The 21627-nt window shown below is 37.1% G+C and overlaps 1 protein-coding gene across 3 annotated transcripts in view; it reads left to right on the plus strand.

Annotated features, from left to right (window-relative positions):
- The window catches only part of LOC148943543 (uncharacterized), an 80238-nt gene that overhangs the window by 46818 nt on the left and 11793 nt on the right, over positions 1 to 21627 (plus strand). For all 3 annotated transcript variants that reach the window (XM_089101518.1, XM_089101519.1, XM_089101517.1), the window contains exon 3: positions 16743 to 16927. In XM_089101518.1, coding sequence (XP_088957644.1) covers positions 16743 to 16927 — 185 coding nt within the window. The remainder of the gene's footprint in view (positions 1 to 16742; positions 16928 to 21627) is intronic.

Genomic DNA, 21627 nt, shown 5'->3' on the forward strand with positions numbered 1-21627 from the left:
GTTTAAGCTTACCCATCAAAAGTTACGTGCCTGAGAAAATTTGGCTGATTTTCGAAAAAAGGGGAAAGACCCCCTAAAAGATATAGAACCTTAATGAAAATCACATCATCATGTTCAGCGTATCAGAAAACCCTACTGTAGAGGTTTCAAGCTCCTATCTACAAAAATGTGGAATTTTCCATTTTTTGTCAGAAGAAAGATCACGGTTGCGTGTTTATTTATTTTTTTTTTTTTTCTTTCCCCCTAGGGGTGTTTGTATTTACCAATTGGTCCTAGAGAAACGTAGGGCGGCTCGTTCGAATGGAAATTGAAATCTCTGGTGCCCTTTTTAAGTGACCAAAAAAAATGAAGGGCAACTAGGTCCCTTCCCGCACTTCTTTTTTTCTCAAAGGCACCTAGCAAAAATTTTGCGATAGCCATTTTGTTCAGCATGGTCGAAAATATGATAAAAATGTCTTTTAGAATGACTTGATCCCCCAAAGTCCCCAGGGGGAGGGCTGAAAGTTATGAACTTTACTCAATGTTAACATATAGTATTGGTTATTGGGAAGTATACAGACTTTTTCAGAGGAGATTTTTTCTGGTCGGTGGGGGAAGGAGTGGGTCTGTGGCTATATGGAAGGATCTTTCCATGAAGGAAGTTTACATTGTGGAAGGGACATTGCTATGAAGGGGGCGCCGTATTTCCAATCATTATTAAAGAAAAAGATCAGGAATTAAATAAAAAAAAACAAGTTTTTCAACTGATCAACTGATTGTGATTAAGAGGTCATTTTTAAAGAACTGGAAAAAAAATTTGAACTATAGTTTAAAGAGCAGGGTATTGACTAGGGGGCGAACCCCCTAATATACGAGTTAAAATTTTATGAATATAGAAGTTCGTTACGTAAGTTAATTCTAAGTTACGTATATTTATTACTAATAAAAACGTTCGTAAATAAAATTAAACAAGTTTAGAGAAAGCCATTTAACCAAATATAATATGCAAAATTTGTTTTAATTATTCATGTAGGGTGAGCCAAAATCAAAACCTGCATTAATTCAAAAACGTTCAAAAATTAAATTAAAAAAACAAGTTTTTTAAACTGAAAGTAAGGAGCGACATTAAAACTTAAAACGAACAGAAATTATTCCGTATATGAAGGGGGCTGTCCCCTCCTCAACGCCTCGCTCTTTACGCTAATGTTTGACTTTCTCACAACTCTATTTTTCTAAACAATAAAAAAACTTTAGCGTAAAGAGCGAGGCGTTGAGGAGGGGACAGCCCCCTTCATATACGGAATAATTTCTGTTCGTTTTAAGTTTTAATGTCGCTCCTTACTTTCAGTTTAAAAAACTTGTTTTTTTTTATTTAATTGGATAAGGAATGATATTAAGGGAGCCTCAATGACTACCTGGTTAATAATATTCTCAGTAGGGGCCTCCCCCAGACCACTCAGCGCATCCCCAGGTTGCCGATAGGGGAACAACCTACAGATATTCAGGGTACCTCCATAGGAGGAACGGACCAAGAGGGGAAATAGTCCCTGTGGGTCTATAATATAATTCGGGTCATCCTATCCAGTGGGCCGTAAATACACGTGGAGGTGGAGGAAGGCCCCTCGAATGTACACTTAGCAGGGTCCAACGGCGTGTGGACACGTCCCATGAATTACAAAACTTCTTCTAGCAATGGATTAAATTGTATGGTGACACAGAACACATCGTGGGAGGATCCTCAATAGGAGGACAACTGCGGCAGGGGGCAAGATCAAGAAGTATGGAGAACAGCCTCTGCAAAGGGCTGCTTCGAACCAGTCGGGGTACCCGCAAGACTAAGGACCTTGTGGTTAACTCTATTCCCATGAAACGTCAATGGATCTTAGATCAAGAAAAGTTATGAATACGGCTACGACGTTCCCGGCCAGTGACGCGACCCCCTTGGTGCGGGTGTCGAGAAGTAAGCATGCCAACCACACTACGGCGTTCTCGACCAGAAACGCAACTTCGAATATGACGACGGAGTCGAAAAATCAACAAGCCAATTGTTTAGGAAAACCAACAACAGTCATAAAACAAGCAAAGTCAAAAATAACTATTGGTTGTTGGAACTTCAGATCTGTTAAACAAGAAGCCACACAAGCTCTCCTTTCCATGAGATGGAGAAGTACAAAATTGACGTCTTATACGTTCCTGAGACCAGAATTTACGGTTCTGGCTCTACAGTAATTACATCGACCGACATGTTACAACAGTACCACTTTTTCTACGGGAGTAAACGATAACTCGGGACTCCATGGCGTTGGTTTCATTATGAACCAAAGAACCAGAAATGTAATTCTTGAGTGAGAACCTATTTCTCCCCGACTGGCCAGGATTAGGCTTAAAGGAATCTCCGCAAATGTGTCTATTCTCTCCACATACACCCCTACTCGTGACGCCACTGTTACCGCTAAGGATGAATTCTATGCGGAATTGCAACAAGCCATATAGTAACAGCATGACGGTGTTACTAAGGTCCAAATTGACCTGATTCTTGTCCGCCAACGCTGAAAAAGCTCAGTAATGGACTCACACTTCTATAACGGGACAGACACAGGCTGAAGATCGGGATCCAGTCACAAGCTAGTCCTTGCAAAAATACTGCTTTGTCTTGCATCTTGGAGAAAGAATAAACCAAAAGCCCTAATCAACACAAGTTATCTGCAAGATAAAGAAGTTCGTTAAACTCTAAACATGGAGCTAACAAACCATTTTGATGCCCTAAACTTGAATAAGAAGGAAAACCACGACCCTGAGCGATCACTATTTTGATGGGAGACCTTCAAAATGGTGATGAGGGAGACTACCAAAGATACCCTAGGGTGAACGAAAGTAAAACGACAGCATTGGATTACCACCAGACCCCTTTCAATAGTCGAAGAGCGAAGGAAAAATATGAGCGGCCCTAAAGAGGTCATGAAAGAGTTTCGAAGAGAGGTCAAGCGCTCTGCTCGTTTAGACCGCTAAGAAATGTGGGAAGAGGCTGGTTTGTCATTATAAAAAGCAGCACACACGCATGACACCCGCAAACTCTACCAGATTCTCAAGGAATCGACTGGTAAGAAAGCTGCTGTGTCTGAAGTTGTCAGAGATAGATCAGGGAAAGTCATAAGCTGTCAAAAGGAGCGTTTAACCGGATGGAAAGACCACTTCCAAACACTACTTAGCCCATCCCCATAATCAAATCCTGGTAGTTTCCTCCCTAGTGTTGAGAAAGAACCTTATAATGTTGATCTGGCCGCCCCAACAAGAGCGGAAATACTCAAAGCGATTAAGGCCCTGAAGAACAACAAAGCCCAAGGGCAAGATTGCCTCCCCCCGGAAGTATACAAACGATGTCCCGAGATTATTGGAGAACAGCTCCACGGTATCCTCGAAGAAATATAGAGAATTTACAGTTTCATTGGAAGACATCAGTTATTCCCCCATTTTACAAGTAAGCTGATAAAATTGAGTGCAAAAATTACCGGGGAATAAGTCTAACTGACATTATGGTAAAAATATTTAGGATTATTCTCCTTAACCTCTTCAAGGGGGCAAGGGAGAAAAGAAACGGAGAAAACCAAGCCGTTTTTTTTTTTGCACACCTCCTCACAATCCAGCAGTTCAAAAAAATTACTTGCAACTGATTCTTAAATTTCTGGACCATTTTTTCAGCGGAAAAACTGGTGGGACTTGGTTAAATCAGACCTTAATCCTATTGGGGGGGGGGGGTCCAGAAAGTTCGGTCACAGAGGGACAACCCAATGGCTCCCACTTGCAGGCAGCAGACCACACTACATCATCCAAACAGGTCTCGAAGATCCTTGATGCCGGGCAGGGTGGAAACGCCTGATTCCTGTCGCACTAACTAGTTGTGTTAGGAGTTGTTGCAGTTTCAGGTTTCGTCGTAGAGTTGAACTAGATATGGTCTTAGTAGGAGTAATTATTGTGAGAATAGCCATCAGAAGAAAAATAGTCGCAAGGAAAGTCCTCGTTGGAATAGTATGGTGGCAGAAGCAGTCGTCACGGTAAGAGGGATAATAGTAGGAATACTAGCAAATGGTCTTGTACTTTTTATCACTGGCCTCCGTTTCATTTGTCTCCTTCCGCATATTTTCTTTTTCATTTCAGTACTTTTCCATCGACTGTTTCGACTAAATTTCGCACTTCCAGTATTTTTCTTAAGTCTTTAGTAGGTTCTAAGTAATTTTAGTGAATATAAACTTTAAAATATGCACAATGTAGACAAAAATAAAAGATCTGGAAATAAGAGGACATAATAACAAGCATGAAAGTTCCATTACGAAGACACACTTACGAAGACTGAAGTATCGGGCCCTCTGCGAGTTCCCATTTTCCGTACTGTCGACCTTGGAGGTGAAATGACGCGACGAAAATTTAACGAAGCCGTATTTTGCCTAGAAATGAAGCCGGGAAACCGGCTATTTTGCTAGCACAAAAGAAGAAGGGGAAGAAGGATAAATAAAGGAGACACGTCCATGCTTCCCATGGAAAATGTGTTTTTACCTTTTTTCTCAAGACGAGGGACTGTAATTCTCCTGCAAGGAATTTATGGTTGTGGAGATTTTAATGGTTTTGTTGTCATTTTGATGTGATACCTTTTTGGGGGGTTTGAGGCTATTTTTAAAAATTTCCATAAATTTGTTTTCGCATTAAACTTTTAACATTAAGATTAATCAAATTAATAGTTACCATTTCTAAATCAGCTTAAAATGGAAATTCTCTTCACTTGCCAGTTTTTTGTCATGCTTGCAGGAGAAGCTGCAATCTAATAAAGAGCGAATCACAGCCCATTGTAACTAAAATTGAAAAAAAGCGTTTTGAAAAAAACTGCCTGATGAGAAAAAATGGCCATCTGACACTGGTTTAGGGAGGATAACTACTATTTTGGTTAGTCTTAAAGTAAAAATTTATTGCAAAAACGAATTTTTGATGATTACCAAAAAAACCTGAAACACCTAAAAATGGCGTCAGATAGAAATCAAAAGCGCACCATTGGAATAAGTATGGTTGAAAACCATGTATAGGAGAATTACTGTCCTTCACCTTGAACAACAAGGAAAATAACATTTTTGCATGGATAGCGCTGATGTGAAAGAAAATACAATAGAGAGGAACATCATCTTTTGTTTCTTTTTTTTTACCGGGGCTAGCAGGCTACCAGAACATCGTAAAGATTTTTAATAGCTCAGATAAAAGCTATTACTAATATCTTCGTTCTTTTTATAAATTCATCTCTCTCGTATACTCTCCCTCCCACCCCCCTCAGTAAGTTTCATAAATCGTCTCCTCACCAGCAGGCTACTGCAACATTATCAGGATTGGCGTGCTGCCACGCCATCGTAGAGAGATTTTTAATGACTCATATAAAAGCTATTCTAATATCTACGTGCTTTTTATAAATTCCACCATCTGCAAGTGCCACATGACACTAAAAATAGCAGTTTTGCTTTTTCTGAATTAGAAAAGATGGAAGTATGAAACGGGTACCATTGTAATAGTTATGGTCCAAAACCCATCAGAGGAAGTTTAAAACCACCCCTCTCGTATTTTCCCCCTCCCACCCTCCTTAGTAAGTTTTATAGACCGTCTCCTCGCCAGCAGGCTACTGCAACATTAGCAGGACTAGTATGTTGCCACACCATCGTAGAGAGATTTTTAATTGCTCATTTAAATGCTATTGCTCATATCTACGGGCTTTTTATAAATTTCGCCATCTGCAAGTGCTATATGACACTAAAAACAGCAGTTTTTGTACCATTTTCACCAGAGTATTGTAGAGATATGTATAATAGTTCATATAAAAGCTAATGCTTATATCTATGTGCTTTCTATAAATTATACCATCTGCAAATGCCACACGGCACTAAAAATGGCAGTTTTGGTTCCATATCTCAATTCGAAAGTTGGGGCTACTGGGCTACCAGAACATAGCAGAGAGATGTTTAATGGCTCATTAAAAAGCTATTGCTCATATCTACGTGCTTTTTATCAATTCCACCATCTGCAAGTACGGCATGGCACTAAGTTTTGCAGCCATTTTTCAACCGGCGATGCTAGTGAGTTACCAAAACTTCCTTTTATCTGCAACTTCATTTTATCAGCTTTGAATAAAACTTCCACAAAAGACCAATTTATAACCCCTTAAACATGATGCCAATCAGATCCTTAAATTCCGATCAGTCCTTAGCAAATAAACTTTATCTGCAAACAAATTCCAGAACATTCTCAATTTTCGGTGGAGTTAGGAGGGATTTAGAAATTTCTTCGCAGAACATAATTTAAGCTCTAAATTTGTTCCCGAAGTCTTCATTAATCTAGCTTGAATTACACTTGATGAATCATTAGAATCATTCAACTAGAATTGCGATTTCTTCATTTTTCGCTGGGTTGCAGGGGGGGGGGGGGATGAATTCAGAAATAACTTCCCAGAGCACACTAAGCTTTCGACACAAATCTGTCTCTCTTTCTGTCTGTCAGTCTCTTTCTATCTCTCTGACTCTTTCTGCCTGTCAGTCTCCTTCTTTCTCTCTGTCTCTCTGTCTGTCTATTTCTCTCTCCTCTCCTCTCTTTTTCAAGCACGAGAACCAGCCTTTTCTACCTTCCCTGCCCGAGTACGGCAAGCTACGGTTTGGAGAAAAATCTGACATAGTTGACTGTTTGACGGCAGAGCCTGAAGAGCCACTGCCCAGCAGTCTCCCAACCGTCGAATAATTTTACTAGAAGGGTCAGTTCTAGTACACCTCATCGTTCCGAAGCCTGGAATTGGTTTCGATGAATACGCTCGCTTGAACTTCGCTACCTACATTAGAATGCAAGTCCCAAACCGACGCTCAAAGGATTGATCTCGTCTTTGACATCTACAATAACGACAGCCTAAAAAACGGAGCGCGTGAATACAGAGAAATTTCGTCTTATGCCGTGAAAATCACAGACCGAACCCCCGTTCCTCGGATGAACTGGCGTGAATTTTTGAAATCAACTGAGAACAAGAGTTGACTCTTCCGTTTTTTGGTGACTATAGGTAGTCCAGGAATTTCATAACATCTTTGTAGTGGCCACTCTTGGAGACACAGTTATTTCAAGGAGCGATATCGCTTTTCGCGAAGGCCTCACACTTACCAACCACGAAGAAGGCAACAGTCGTGTGCTGCTCCATGCCTTCCATCAGGCTCAGTGTGACTATAACTTCATAGCCTTCAGAACTGTGGATTATGATGTAGTTGTAATTGGAGCAGCTTTGTTCCAGCAGCTTAAGATTGAATACCTCTTTGTCATCTATGGGCATGGAGCAAAGACGAAAATACTGCCCATTCAGGATATTACTTATCGTCTAGGACCTGACAGGTCTCGCAACCGTCTCTTTGTGCATGCCTTCTCTGGATGCGATACGATTTCTACTTTTGATTTTCATGGAAAGCATGGTGTTTGGAAGACCTGGAAAGCTGTGGAATCCATTCTTCTGACTTTCGTTACTCTGAGCACATCAGGAGCCCTGCTCCTAGATTGTCATTTTACAGACATCCAGCGATTCGTCATCGTTCATCACGAAAAATCAAGCGGCTTGTCTGAAGTTAACAGTCTGCGGAAGGAGCTTTTCACAAGAAAAACAGCCGGAATGGAAATACTGCCCCCAACAGCGGCTGCTCTTGAGCAGCATACCAAACGCGCTTACTTGCACGTCCAGATATGGGTATCATCGTGCTGTCCGGAACTTTTCCCACTGGATCCAGGCTTATTCGGCTGTGCGAAGCACGACAGAAGCTGGGAGCCTTTCTGGACTAATCTTCCTGAGGTAGCGAGAATTTGCAAAGAACTGCTCAAATGTGACTGTAAAACAAAGTGCATAAACAGGTGCAAATGTGCAAAAGCTTCCCTTAAATGCACAGATCTCTATTCGTGCAAAGGTTGTGATAACCATGATAACCTATTTTGTAGCTTTAATTGTCAGAAGCCTAGTTCGACCTGTATCCTGTCCGTGAGAACCTCATTTTCTTTTTTAGCAATCTTTACAGGATTGCTATTTTATCTTTACATCTTTACAAAATCGGCTATTTTATTCCTATGATCCATGTGATTGTTTAAAAATTTTGAAATACCTGAAATAGTTTAGTATTCTACATTTCATCATCAAAATAGTATGTTTCTTACGTCCGGAGTTCCTTAAGTCAAGCTGTTTGAGTTGAATAAATGTTTTTTTTTTACTGAAAGTTTATTGAAAAGATCTGAAACGGTAATTAATTACTTACAGTCAAAAACGTATGATCTCCTTCGGAATGTTATAGGGAGGATACGATTTCTTGTTAGAGTATGGCATAGAATACGTGGTTATGAAACTGGTAAATACTGAACCAAGAATCCGATTGCAAAAATAACCACATTTTTGGAATTGAGAGACTTGAATTAGTCAGAAAAGAGATCTTAAACTCGGTCCTCACTCATTCTTAAAATTCGCGTTATTTTTTTCTTCGCGCGAAAAAACGCAAAGTAGCGCGGAGCCGCGGAGACAAATTTGAATTTGCGATTTAGTCGTTCTTCACATTTTCCGTAACATGTTCATCAGTTTCTATGCGATTACGATGAAAAATACAAAGTCGGAAAGCGGAAATTACTCAGAAGTACATGGAGGGTAGTGATGAAAATAATGAGAACTCAGTAAAAAGGAGTCTGACGAAAAAGGTAAGCACATTTTTGTGATCAGGAGAGACAAATTAGTCAGAAACAACCCCTCTGATCGGAAAAGTTCCCTCTCTGAAAGTCAGCTATTTATTCCCGCGCGAAAAAATGCAAAACGGTGCGATAATCGCGTCGAAAAATGCGGTTCTGCCCCCAGTCAGATTCTGCATATTTTTCTGCACATGTCTTCCAAATTTCATGCTTTTACCATAAAATGCACAAACCTGACGCTTATGTACCTAACTAAATGGACCATTTAGCTTTTCGAAAGGTTTCACTGGCCGTGCAAGATTATAACTTAAAGCAATCAATAGCTTCAATCTCGGTAACTTGAATTTGGTAACCCATATCTTGGCTTTTTCTGAACCTAGTTCACTGAAATACTGAACTATCCAATAATACAAATAACGGATTCGATTTAAGAACGTTGTTATCATTTCACGCTACAGAGGGTTTGGAATCCGACTTGAAAGCAAAAATGAAACAAACAGCGACATAGTTTCAAAATCAATATCCCATTCTCGACTATTTATTCCCGTTTGAAAAAATACTTCTTTTTGTTTCATCGATTTTCAAGCTACTCTTTAGAAAGGGAGAACTCTTTTTAATCAATAGTTTGAATTCAACTTCCGGAAAAAATGGAAATTCAGATTGTCTGAAGGTGACAGGACTCCTTCCTGGGGAAAGGAAAAATAAAGCCACTTGAACTTCCTACATAAACAATGAGTTTGTAGTGTATAAGCTGCATTTGAAGCTGTCATGAGCCAACCTGACCAGGAGCGTTTTAAAGTTAGGAGATTTTTGCGTCAAGTACTTGATTGAATTTCAGCTTTCAACAGTTGTAAGGACGTTCCCTAACTATTAGCATTTAGTACCAAATGTATTACATCACTAAAATAAACAATACTATTTATAAACCTAATTGATTAAGTCCTTTAAAATGAAAGGGAGGTTTGATATGGCGAGAAAATGGTGAGGTCCGCAGAAGAACTGGCCAGCCGCTTATTACTGAAGTGATTAAGAAGAAGAGATGGAGCCATCTTGGCCACGTCCTTCGGATGGAGGACTCAAGAATCCCGAACCAGGTTCAACATTGGCAGCCGTGTGGGCGTCGACAGAGGAGAAGACCGAGAAACACGCTCAGATGCACATACGATCGTGATCTACGCAGTGCTCAAACATCACTACAACCCCAGTGGGAGGATGTACTTGCCGCAGCGTCAATACGTAACGTTTACCGAGGCTTCGTCGATGCCCTATGCGCCCCAGATGGCTCAGGAGGACCTAAGTTCTAAGTAAGTAAGTTAAAAGCAAGTTTGATAGACTCAACCCAAATGGTTGACTTGTGGCATGTCAGACCCTAACGCTTTAGTAGCATGGATCCCTGAATTTTGTCCTAAAAAAATGCACTCAAGGCCAATCTCCCTACTAAACAAATAAGTAAACACCAAACATAATTGACATTTTTTCACCGACTGATTGAAGTATTAAATATCAGTAATTGATTTTCATTTCAAAGTTTCTTTGTTCTTGGTTTTATGGACTTGGTCAACTTTGCCTCAGATTGGTCAAATAACTGTCCTATGCTGCCGTGTAAATTGTAAATCCCGTATCTTAAAATGAATTTAACTGTGAATAAGGAAAATTCAAATAAAACCACCTTATTTACAAATACCTTATATAGCAGGTACCTTGTCTGCTAAATACACATTTGTTTTGTTGATGGCTTTAGATAATTTCAGACTAAATTTCGTAGTTTGGTATATTACCTTCTTCACTATTTTCCCAAGCCTTTAAGTTAAAAAAAGACTTCGGAAATCCCTAGGCTTTTCAAGTTCACCATGGCACTTATTATTCCATATAAGTTGCCTCTTTTTTGTTTTGTTCTTTACTAGTTCAACATCTACCTATCCTTCGTCGAAATATTTCCACGTACGTTCTTTTACTTCTTCTTTTTCTTCTTTTTTTTATCTGCTTTCGTCCGAAATATGTACGCAATTTTATGTGTTTTCAGCCCCGTTTTGTTCCAACTTCAGACCAGTTGTTTATGGCTACTATGACTAGATATTTTACAATATACTTGAGCTTAGCTCTCACTGAATCTGATAAAATTGCATATTGGGCTCTTGGCATGTTTTGCTTTCAAGTTTATTCCTTCTATAGCCTAAGCTATATTTCTGTCCAAACACCAATTCAACCAGGCCCATAAAATAGGCATAAAATAAAAATTTAATGCAAGAGTCATCTGATGGGAAAGTCCTGGATTTTTTCTGTTATTTAGACGAGTGCTTCAACATTGTAAATGTTCTGAGGCCAATTCAACTTGGCTTTAACGAAAATGATTTGTTCAAGGGTCGAAGCCTCAAAAAATTTAAAGGGGCGAATTGGCATCAACACTGACTTCTGAAAGGCCAGATTATCTCTGCGCAAGCGTGCTGCAATATAAATAGAACATTTATCGCCTGCAAAAGCTCCATACAAATACTTTAAAATGTATATAAAGCTGGCGACATTATTGGTACCTCAGTGCGATACTGCAATCGTAAATCTTCGACTTCCTGGGACCCAAGCAAAAACTAAGAAAAGTTGAAGCTAGATAGTCAAGCTGAAGTTGCACACCACCACTTTGGCCATAATTGTATTATAATTATTATATAGTGAAGTTGACTTAGATGACTTGATTATGTTTTCTGGACGTCTCAAAACCATGTCCATATCCATGCCCTTGACTATATAGTTCACAAGAGGTGAGAAAAAAACTAGGTGCTGAAAAAAAGAAAGAAACCTCTCCCGATTTTCGAGAGGCAAAGATAAGTGAAACTTCAAGCAGGATAGGAGGGGATGGGTGAGTGCTTTCAACTTTATTGACCTAAGGTAACTTAACGTTACGCTTTGCAAAGCTATGAGCAGGTAGCGAGGAGAATTGGTAGAATCTGTCCGGGGGGGGGGGGTTACAAAAGGATTTTTTCGGGGGGGGGGAGGGGTATAAAAAACTTTAAGAAACACATCAAAAATTTGTTTATATGTATTTTTGCTACGTTTTTACGAGTAGGACAAACATTCGGGGGGGGGAATCTAAACCCCCTAACCCATCCCCCCGGATACGGCCTTGGTTCAAAGTATGAAAGTAGCATATCAGAGGCAACGCTATAACGTTGCCTATAGTAAAGGCCATACGGCTCCAATGTTTTATTACTGTTTATTGTTTATTATTTTTTTTCCCAGAGGCACTTCATATGGAACGGGTCGTTGTATAAACTTCAAAGGGGGCTCATTCGATTGGAAATGGAGAGTTCTAGTACCTTTTTCAAGAGTCAAAAGTGATCGGAGGGCAACTAGCTCCCTTCTCACGCCCTTTTCCCCAAATGCATGTGGTAAAAATTTTGAGGTAGCAATTTTGTTAAAACTAGTTCAAATATCATATAACAAAAATTTTGGGGTCGACAAAAGCCCCTAGGGCCCGGGGACAGACGTTACAGGTTATGTCCTGGGGAAAAATATGATTCTTATATAAAAGATGCTCTTAAAAACTTCAGAGAGGGCTCATTTGATTGAACATTAAAAGTTCTAGTTCACTTTTTTAGAGTCAAAAGATATCGGAGGGCAATTAACCCCCCCCCCCCTCACGCCCTTTTTCTCCAATTGCATCGGATACAAATTTTTAGATAGCCATTTTGTCAAAAATAATTCAAAAGCCAGGTAACAAAACTCCGATGTCGACACCCCCCACCCCCCTCCCCCGAGGGTCCGAGGGCAGGCATTCTAAGTTATGCCCTGGAGACATATAAAGTTCTTATGGAAGGGATGCTCGTATAAACTTCAAAGAAGGCACATTTGATAGGCAATTTAAAGTTCTAGTTCACTTTTTATAAGTCAAAAGTGATCGGAGGGCAGCTATCCCCTTCCCCAATTGTATTAGATAAAAATTTTGAAATAGACATTTTTTAAAAATAGTTCGAAGTTCACATAACAAAAACTCCAGTGTCGACACAGCCCCCCAGGGCTCGGGGGGCAGGCGTTGTTAGTTATGCCCTGGGAGCATTAATGGTTATTATGGAAGGGATGCTCTTATAAACTTCATACAGGGCTCATTTGATTGGATATTGAAAGTTGTAATTCACTTTTTTAAGAGTCAAAATAGATCGGAGGGCAACTAGCCCCCCCGCCCTTTTATACCAAATGCATCTGATAAAAAATTTAGATAGCCATTTTGTTAAAAACAGTCCAAAGATCATATAACAAAAACTCCGGTATCGACACAGCCCCCCAGGGCTCGGGGGGCAGGTGTTGTTAGTTATGCACTGGGAGCATGTATGGTTTTTATGGAAGGGATGCTCTTATAAACTTCATGAGGGCTCATTTGATTGGATATTGAAAGTTGTAATTCACTTTTTTAAGAGTCAAAATAGATCGGAGGGCAACTAGCCCCTCCGTCCTTTTTTATCAAATGCATCTGAAAAAAATTTTAGATAACCATTTTGTTAAAAACAGTCCATAGATCATATAGCAAAAACTCCGGTATCGACACAATTCCCCAAGGTCCGGAGGCAGGCGTTGTAAGTTACGCCCTGGGGGCATATATGGTTCTTATGAAAGGATTACTCGTACAAACTTCCGAGGGGCTCATTTGATTAGAAATTGAAAGTTCTAGTTCACTTTTTAAGAGTCAAAAGAGATCGGAGGGTAAACAGCCCCCTCCCCACGCCCTTTTTCCCCCAAATGCATTAGATAAAAAATTTGAGATGGGTATTTTGTTAAAAATAGTTCAAACATCATGTAACAAAAACTCCGGCGTTGACAGAAACCCCCAGGGTCCGGGGGCTGGCGTTGTAAGTTATGCCCTTGGGGCATATATGGTGCTTATTGAAAGAATGTTCGTATAAACTTCAAAGAGGGCTCATTTGATTGGGCATTGAAAGTTTTAGTTCAGTTTTTGAGAGTAAAAACAAATTGGACTGCAACTAGCCCCCCCCCCCCCCACGCCCCTTTTCCCCAAAATCAATCCGATAAAATTATTGAGCTTGCCATTTTGTTAAAAATAGTTCAAAAGTCAGATAACAAAACTCAGGTGTCGACCCCCCCCCCAGGGCCCAGGGGCACGCGTTCTGAGTTATGCTCGGGGGACATATATGGTTCTTATGAAAGGGATGCTTGTATAAACTTCAGAGAGGGTTCATTTGATTGGAAATTGAAATTTCGAGTTCACTTTTTAAGAGTCAAAAGAGATACAAGGGCAATAATCCCCCTCCCCCCCCCCTCACGTTTTTTTTCAAGCCCATCTGTGGAAAATTTTGAGGTACCCATTTTGTTAAAAATAGTTCAAAAATTGGATAAGAAAAACTCCGGTGTCGTTACAGCCCCCCAGGGCCCGGGGGCAGGTGTTCTAAGGTATGCCCTGAGGGCATGTATAGTTCTTATGAAAGGGATGGTCGTATAAGCTTCATAGAAGGCTCATTTGATTGGGAGTTGAAAGTTCTACTTCACTTTTTAAGAGTCAAGAGATCGCAGGGCAACAATCCCCTATCCCCCCTTCCTTTTTCCCCAAACCCATCCGCTACAAATTATGGTTCTTATAGAAGGGATGCTCGTATAAACTTCAGAGATGGCTCATTTGATTTAAAATGAAAAGTTTTAGTTCACTTTTAAAGAGTCAAAAGAGATTGAAGGACAATTAGGCCCCCCCCCCCATCACGCCCTTTTTTCCCCAAACCCATCCGATAAAAATTTTGAGATAGCCATTTTGTTCAAAATAGTTCAATCATCAGATAATAAAAACTCCAAGGTTGACACAAACCCATTTTTTTGCTTTGATATTGTTACTTTGATACTGGTTTTATACTCTGATGTACATTTGATTTTGAAAATAAAGCTTGATTTTGAAATAAAGAATTTTTTAAAGCTTGAAACTTTTGCAATAAAAAACGAACAAAAATTACATAAAAAACTTTCAGAAAAAGAAGTTTTCAAAGAAAAGTAATGGCCATTTTAAACTTAAGATCAGCAGATACAAATACCTGTTAAAATTAAAATCAAAACGACCAGAAGTTACTGTTAAAGAATAAATGAAACCAAAAATGAACACTGTAAAACCTAAAACCTTCTGCGTCATTGGCGCTTTACTGAAAACAATATGTGTCTTAAAAAGTCTTGGAAAGTATAAACGAAACCAAATTGAACACTTGATATATAAGGAAGATATATTAATAGTTGAAAGATCCATCAGTTCAACATTTTATTTCACTGTAATTTGTTTTCATTTCCAATGCTGTAAGAACTGGAAAAGCAAATATTTATAAGATAATTCGTTTTATTTGTAAGATAAGAACTAATAAATTAATCTAAATAATGATATTAATTGCTGAAAGCTCCTCAGTTCAAAATTTTACTGTAATTTTAATAATTATTTTCAATATTATGTACAAAAGAAAATATTTTTAATATAAATCGTTTTCAGTATTATGCCAATGACACAGTAGGTTTTAGGCTTTTACAGTGAGAGGAGGCAATACTCAAACTCTTGTTTGTAGTGACTTTTGTTCGTTTCAAGCTTGATTTGCATATTCAATTTAAATTTCACTCGTTTTAAGATTTATTTATTCATTTACATTAGTACCTAGTGTATGTTTGTTTGCATTGATTGTTTATTTAATTTCTGTTCGTTTTGGGTTTCATTTATACTTCAATAGCAATTTTTTTTTCGTTTTGAGCTTGAATATTCAATTTAAGCATCACTCGCTTTAATATTTATTTATTCATTTATATTATTACTTGTCCTATGTTTTTTTTTGCAATGATTGTTTTATTTGATTTCTGTTGGTTTTGGATTTCATTTATTCTTTAATAGTAATTTCTGGTCGTTTTTAGTTTGAATTTTAACAGGTATTTTTATCTACTGATCTTAAGTTTAAAATGGCCTTTACTTTTCTTTGAAAAACTTCTTTTTCGGAAAGTTTTTTTTAATTAATAGAAATAAAGAAGGCACTTAATGACAAAAAAAAGTTATGCACACAGAGGCAGTAAAGTACTAGAATGCACAAAATTCTAGATATTTGACTCAAATGCATCTTCTTTCAAGATTTCCCCCTGACAAAATTGATGGACTCGTAAAGCCACTAAATTCATTATTTGAGCTGCTCTTATTTAAAGGACAGCCTAGACGGTCAATAGTTTTAATCAAAAGTTTCCATCAATCAATTGATTAAAGCATAATTAACCGTCTAGGAACCGATTGAGCCATTCAAACTTTCTATCAATCACCGTCAACGCTTGACTCAAGCGTCAAACAGGCGCCTAAATGGTCAATCATGCTTTAATCAATTGATTGACGGTACCTTTTGTTCAAAATGATTGACCATTTAAAGTGTCCTTAATACTTAGATCGAATTTTGGCTAAAGTCCTACCTAAAGACTTAAATCGTGGTCGTCTATGACTAATATTCGAGGAAGGGTCCAAAAGAACAAGGGATTTTACAATTATGATTAACTTGTTTGAAAAATTATAAGTCAGTTTATAGTTTCCATACTCGGAACCTGAAATTTTGGAACTAATCAATATTTGATTATCACCCCAAACCAAAAAAAAAAACAAGTTAGTGTGATCACATTGCAAGGCAACAGTCATCTATTGCAATAATACGGAGAAATGTATATAAATTATTTGGCAGTTGCATTTTCACACGGTAGGACACAAATACAACATTTTCTGGTTCTCCATAAGAAAAAGGAGAACAAATTCTGCTGATACCTGTCCCAGTAACTACTTTTCTATCATAATATGTTGAACTGACTTCTAGCTTAGTCCGGTTCACTTACTGCCTCTTCAACAGTGTAATGACTTTGTGTTATTATTGTTTTACAGTATGTCTACAAATTTGATAGATAGAAATTGTGTCGAGTCGTATATTGTTACCAAAATTTAATTTTTATTTTTGATTTTTATTGACAAGGGCCACTTACCGTCCACTACCATCAATGGTTAGACAAATCAAAATGCTTCAAACCCAGTTTGATACAAAGAAACATTTATTTTTTTGTTATTGTAGGGAGCTGTGGTTGTCGAAGATGGGGCGGTGAATTCGCTCATTTCATCAATTTCTGATCAACCCTATCGTTACTTGATGTTCCAGGTCATAGGTGAGACAACGAGGGGCTTGCGTAGAAGAAACGCTCGGTCAAAAATATCCGGAACTACAACTACAAGAACACGGACTTTAAGTGTTCAACCCAGGTATTACCGAATTACATCTGAATACTGCAAGGAGACCCTTTCGTCACTGCTATAATTCTCTGTCTTCGAATTAATCCAATTTGTGGGATACTATTTTCAAACAGTTCGTGGTAACGAACTGTAAGTAAGGAGCGACCCGGCTCAATGGTAACCGAAACTCTAAAAAACGGGATTTTGATACCAATAGATACATCAAAAGAATCAGATTTTAATTCTGATTTCAAATATATAAGTTTCATTAAGTTTAATCTTACCCATCAAAAGTTACGTGCCTGAGAAAATTTGGCTGATTTTCGAAAAAAGGGGGAAAGACCCCTAAAAGTTATAGAACCTTAATGAAAATCACACCATCATATTCAGCGTATCAGAGAACCCTACTGTGGAGGTTTCAAGCTCCTGTCTACAAAAATGTAGAATTTTGCATTTTTTGCCAGAAGAAAGATCACGGGGGCGTGTTTATTTATTGTTTTTGATTTTTTTTTTTTCCCCAGGGATGATCGTATCGACCCAGTGGTATTAGAATCTCGTGGAAGGGCTCATTGGAATGGTAATTAAAAGTTCTAGTGTCCTTTTTAAGTGACCGAAAAAAAATTGAGGGCAACTAGTCCCCCTCCCATGCTTATTTTCTCCCCGAAGTCATCTGATCAAAATTTTGAGAGAGCCATTTTGTTCAGCGTGGTCGAATATATGATAAAAATGTCTTTTAGGATGACTTTATCCCCCAACCTCCCCAGGGGGAGGGATGAAAGTTATGAACTTTACTCAATGTTAACATATAGGATTGGTTATTGGGAAGTATACAGACGTTTTCAGAGGAGATTTTTTCTGGTTGGTGGGGAAAGGAGCGGGTCGGGGGCTATAGGGAAAGATCTTTCCATGAAGGAAGTTTTCATGGGGGAAGGGGCATTGCTATGAAGGGGGCGCCGGATTTCCCAGCATTATTAAAGAAAAAGATCAGGAATTAAATAAAAAAAAACAAGTTTTTCAACTGATCAACTGATTGTGATTAAGAGGTCATTTTTAAAGAACTGGAAAAAAACATTCGAACTATAGTTTAAAGAGCAGGGTATTGACTAGGGGGCGAACCCCCTAATATACGTGTTAAAAATTTATGAATATAGAAGTTCGTTACGTAAGTTAATTCTAAGTTACGTATATTTATTACTAATAAAAACGTTCGTAAATAAAATTAAACAAGTTTCGAGAAAGCCATTTAACCAAATATAATATGCAAATCTTGTTTTAATTATTCATGTACGGTGAGCCAAAATCAAAACCTGCATTAATTCAAAACGTTCAAAAATTAAATATATATATATATATATATATATATATATATATATATATATATATATATATATATATATATATATATATATATATATATATATATATATATATATATATATATATATATATATATATATATATATATATATATATATATATATATATATATATATATATATATATATATATATATATATATATATATATATATATATATATATATATATATATATATATATATATATATATATATATGTATATATATGTATATATATATATATATATATATATATATATATATATATATATATATATATATATATATAGTTTTACTACTGATGACGGTCACTGTATATGTGACCGAAATATCTGGTATTTTTTGTGAAATTTATTATACACTGTCTATTAAAAACGATTTTATCCCTATTTTGAACTTTTTATTTTATATATATATATATATATATATATATATATATATATATATATATATATATATATATATATATATATATATATATATATATATATATATATATATATATATATATATATATATATATATATACACTGAATACGATTAATAACACTAGTAAAAAAGGAAGGAATTAATTGCTGAAACGATTTGTTATGTAGCGTAATGATTCCAGCTTATTCATGTGGTATGTGTTTCTGTTGACTGTGGTGGCAGGGGTGGTAGGGTTTATCACTCGAAAGAACGGAGTGCCCAGATATGAGCTTTTAAGACCTCTCATAGAGGCAATTGCAACTAACCCTAGAAAACAATCATTATAAGTCACCCAATATCGATCAGGCAGATACTTAGAATTCAACTCAGGGGGAGGGGGGGGGAGATCGACCTGAAAAAAACATACAAAATATATTCAATTTAAGTAGAAAATCCCAAGCAACTATAAGACAAATTACTACAATTTAAAGATTTAAATGAGGGGAAGCGCAAGCCCTAGATGCACTTTAGTGCATACGCTTAGTTTAGTTAACAAAATCTTAGTTAGTTAGTTTTTAGTTTAGTTTAGTTTAGAAAACAAAATAATTATAAGGTTGTTAATTCTGACGCTTAGTTTAGTTAACAAAATCTGGTTACATCCCTGAGACTTAATAAGCCAAGGGGTTCCTTTCCTTCGGTCTATACTAGCTTATAAGGTAATAGGCACCTGGTTCTACTAAGTGTAATAAGACACTTAAAAAAAAAAAAAACCCTTAGTAATTCTAAGGTTGCATAGTAACAGACGTTGTAGTTTTGTCTAATCATGAAAGGAGCTTAAAAAAGGAGTAGTGGTAGCTTTTCAGCTTTTTGGATACATCGACATTCTTTGAGAAACTGATATTAATGGAAGCTGTCAAGCCTAAGCATGAAACATGGGTTTGGGAAGTTTTGTTTAATGATCCTGCATATTTCATCTCTTTTCATCAGATCAAATTCCCTACCCACAAAAAATTTATACACAAGATTAATTTATATTTTCTTTTAATAACTTGTATAATTGTTCACTTTCAAAGGGCCTTAATTATCATAGGTATTTGCTTTCATGGTATTAACAAGTACCCACATTTACGATGTTGTCCAAGCGCGTTTGGAGGTAGTTATTAGATAAACCTAAAAAAAAAAAATTCAAAAATATGATTATACTCCAAGGCAAATAATTTTCATGCGGAAAATATGCAGGGATATCTATAGAGGGGCGATTACAAAAGGCTCCAACCAAAGAAGAGGCCAGTTAAATCAAGATAAAAAAGTCATGTATTTGAAATTTTCATTTAAGCAAACAGTGAATTGGTGTTTATCAGTCTTATGCTTAAACTTGTAAATTCTTTTAATGATCCTGCGTAATTCATCTCTTTCATCAGATCAAATTCCTTCCTATATTTATCTTCCTTTATTTCTAACTTTAAGGCCAGAGCAATATCGAAGAGCCCCGTAAAAATTGGGATATTGGAAGCCTTTCTCAACAGCCAACTTACAAATACAGAGGCAGGGGAGGAAGGGGGGGGGTATATTATAGATGTCAATGGTTGGTTTAAAAGAATATATAAATCTAACTCATAGTTTTCCACAGTCTTGACTTTTGGCTTTAATTCGTTTCTCTTTTTTTATCTAACTCTTTGGATGGTAAATCGGGCTTATGTCTCCCAAGATCTCAAGGATCTTACGCTTTTAGCGTAATTTTCCATTATTTTCTAATAATTTTATGCTGTTTTCAGAACTTTCTCCCTTCCAAGTAATATAAACTCCTCAAAAAGTGATTTCTACATACGTACCCACTGGCATGACTTTATTTGTGTATCTAAATACATATTTTTTACGTAATAGTTATTAATAAGCAGAAAACAGGTAAAAAGAGGCTAATGAGTGAACTGTTATTCAAATTTAGTTATTTATGCTTTTGTCATAAATCAGGTTATTGACTACAATATTTATTCGATTATTGCCACAATCATAATCTTCTATTGGCTAGAATATAGAAAATTGATATCCATCGGCTAGTCGCAGAATGTTTCCTTGAGGTTCTGTCCTTGAAGTTCCAAACAAAGTACGGTAAATGAATTTACAAGTTTGAGCCCAAGATTGATGAATATAAATTGATTGTTTACTTAAGGAAAATTCTTTTATGCCCTTGGCCCCCCTGTCAGTGGCCCTGGATATTTTTTTTAAATAAAAATAATTTGGGGAAACCTTGAAGAATTCGAGGACATTGGAAAGACTGCTCTTGAGCAATAACTTTGTAGGGAATTGGTCAAATATCTTGTTTGTAGCCCTAAGAAAATTTATAACTTTATTTTAGTTATTAAACTTCTTGTGCTCAATAGATGCGAACCGCAATACAGCTATTAGCACATCAAAATTTATAGAAAACATTCAGCCTAAACACAAACTGCTTGTTAAGTGTTACAAAACACAGCTTAACATTATTGAAATTTGATAAGCATACTTGGGATTCTCTACATGGTGGAGAACCCACACGAATCCCCACCACGAATAAGTTTTCTTTTTTTTTACAACTTAAAGTTTTTTTACTTTTTTTTTTTGAAACTCAAGCTAATTTGTGGCCTTCGTTAAATTTTTATGGAGAATAACCTTTTCTTTACCATTTTAAATGTAAGAATACCCCACAATGGGCAGGCGATTTTTCAATGGGGGAGGGTAGGCCTACCTCTACGAAATTAATTATGTCGCGATAACCTTTTAGTCGGGTAACTAATCTTTGAAAAACCAACGAATAAGATGAAAATAAGGAAATTTACTAGAAAAGAGCGCATTTTTTAAAACCATGAACTAAATAATATGGGAGTTCACATGCCAATTCATCCGTGGGAATTCTATAGACCCTTCCTCCCGAGAGAAAAATTGGAATGGTTTCTCTAGCCTAGAGACAAATGGTGAAATCGGTAAA

Source organism: Artemia sp. Qi Xiang Cuo, chromosome 15 (genome assembly GCF_049724085.1).
Source record: "Artemia sp. Qi Xiang Cuo chromosome 15, ASM4972408v1, whole genome shotgun sequence".
NCBI classification, from domain to species: Eukaryota; Metazoa; Arthropoda; class Branchiopoda; order Anostraca; family Artemiidae; genus Artemia; species Artemia sp. Qi Xiang Cuo.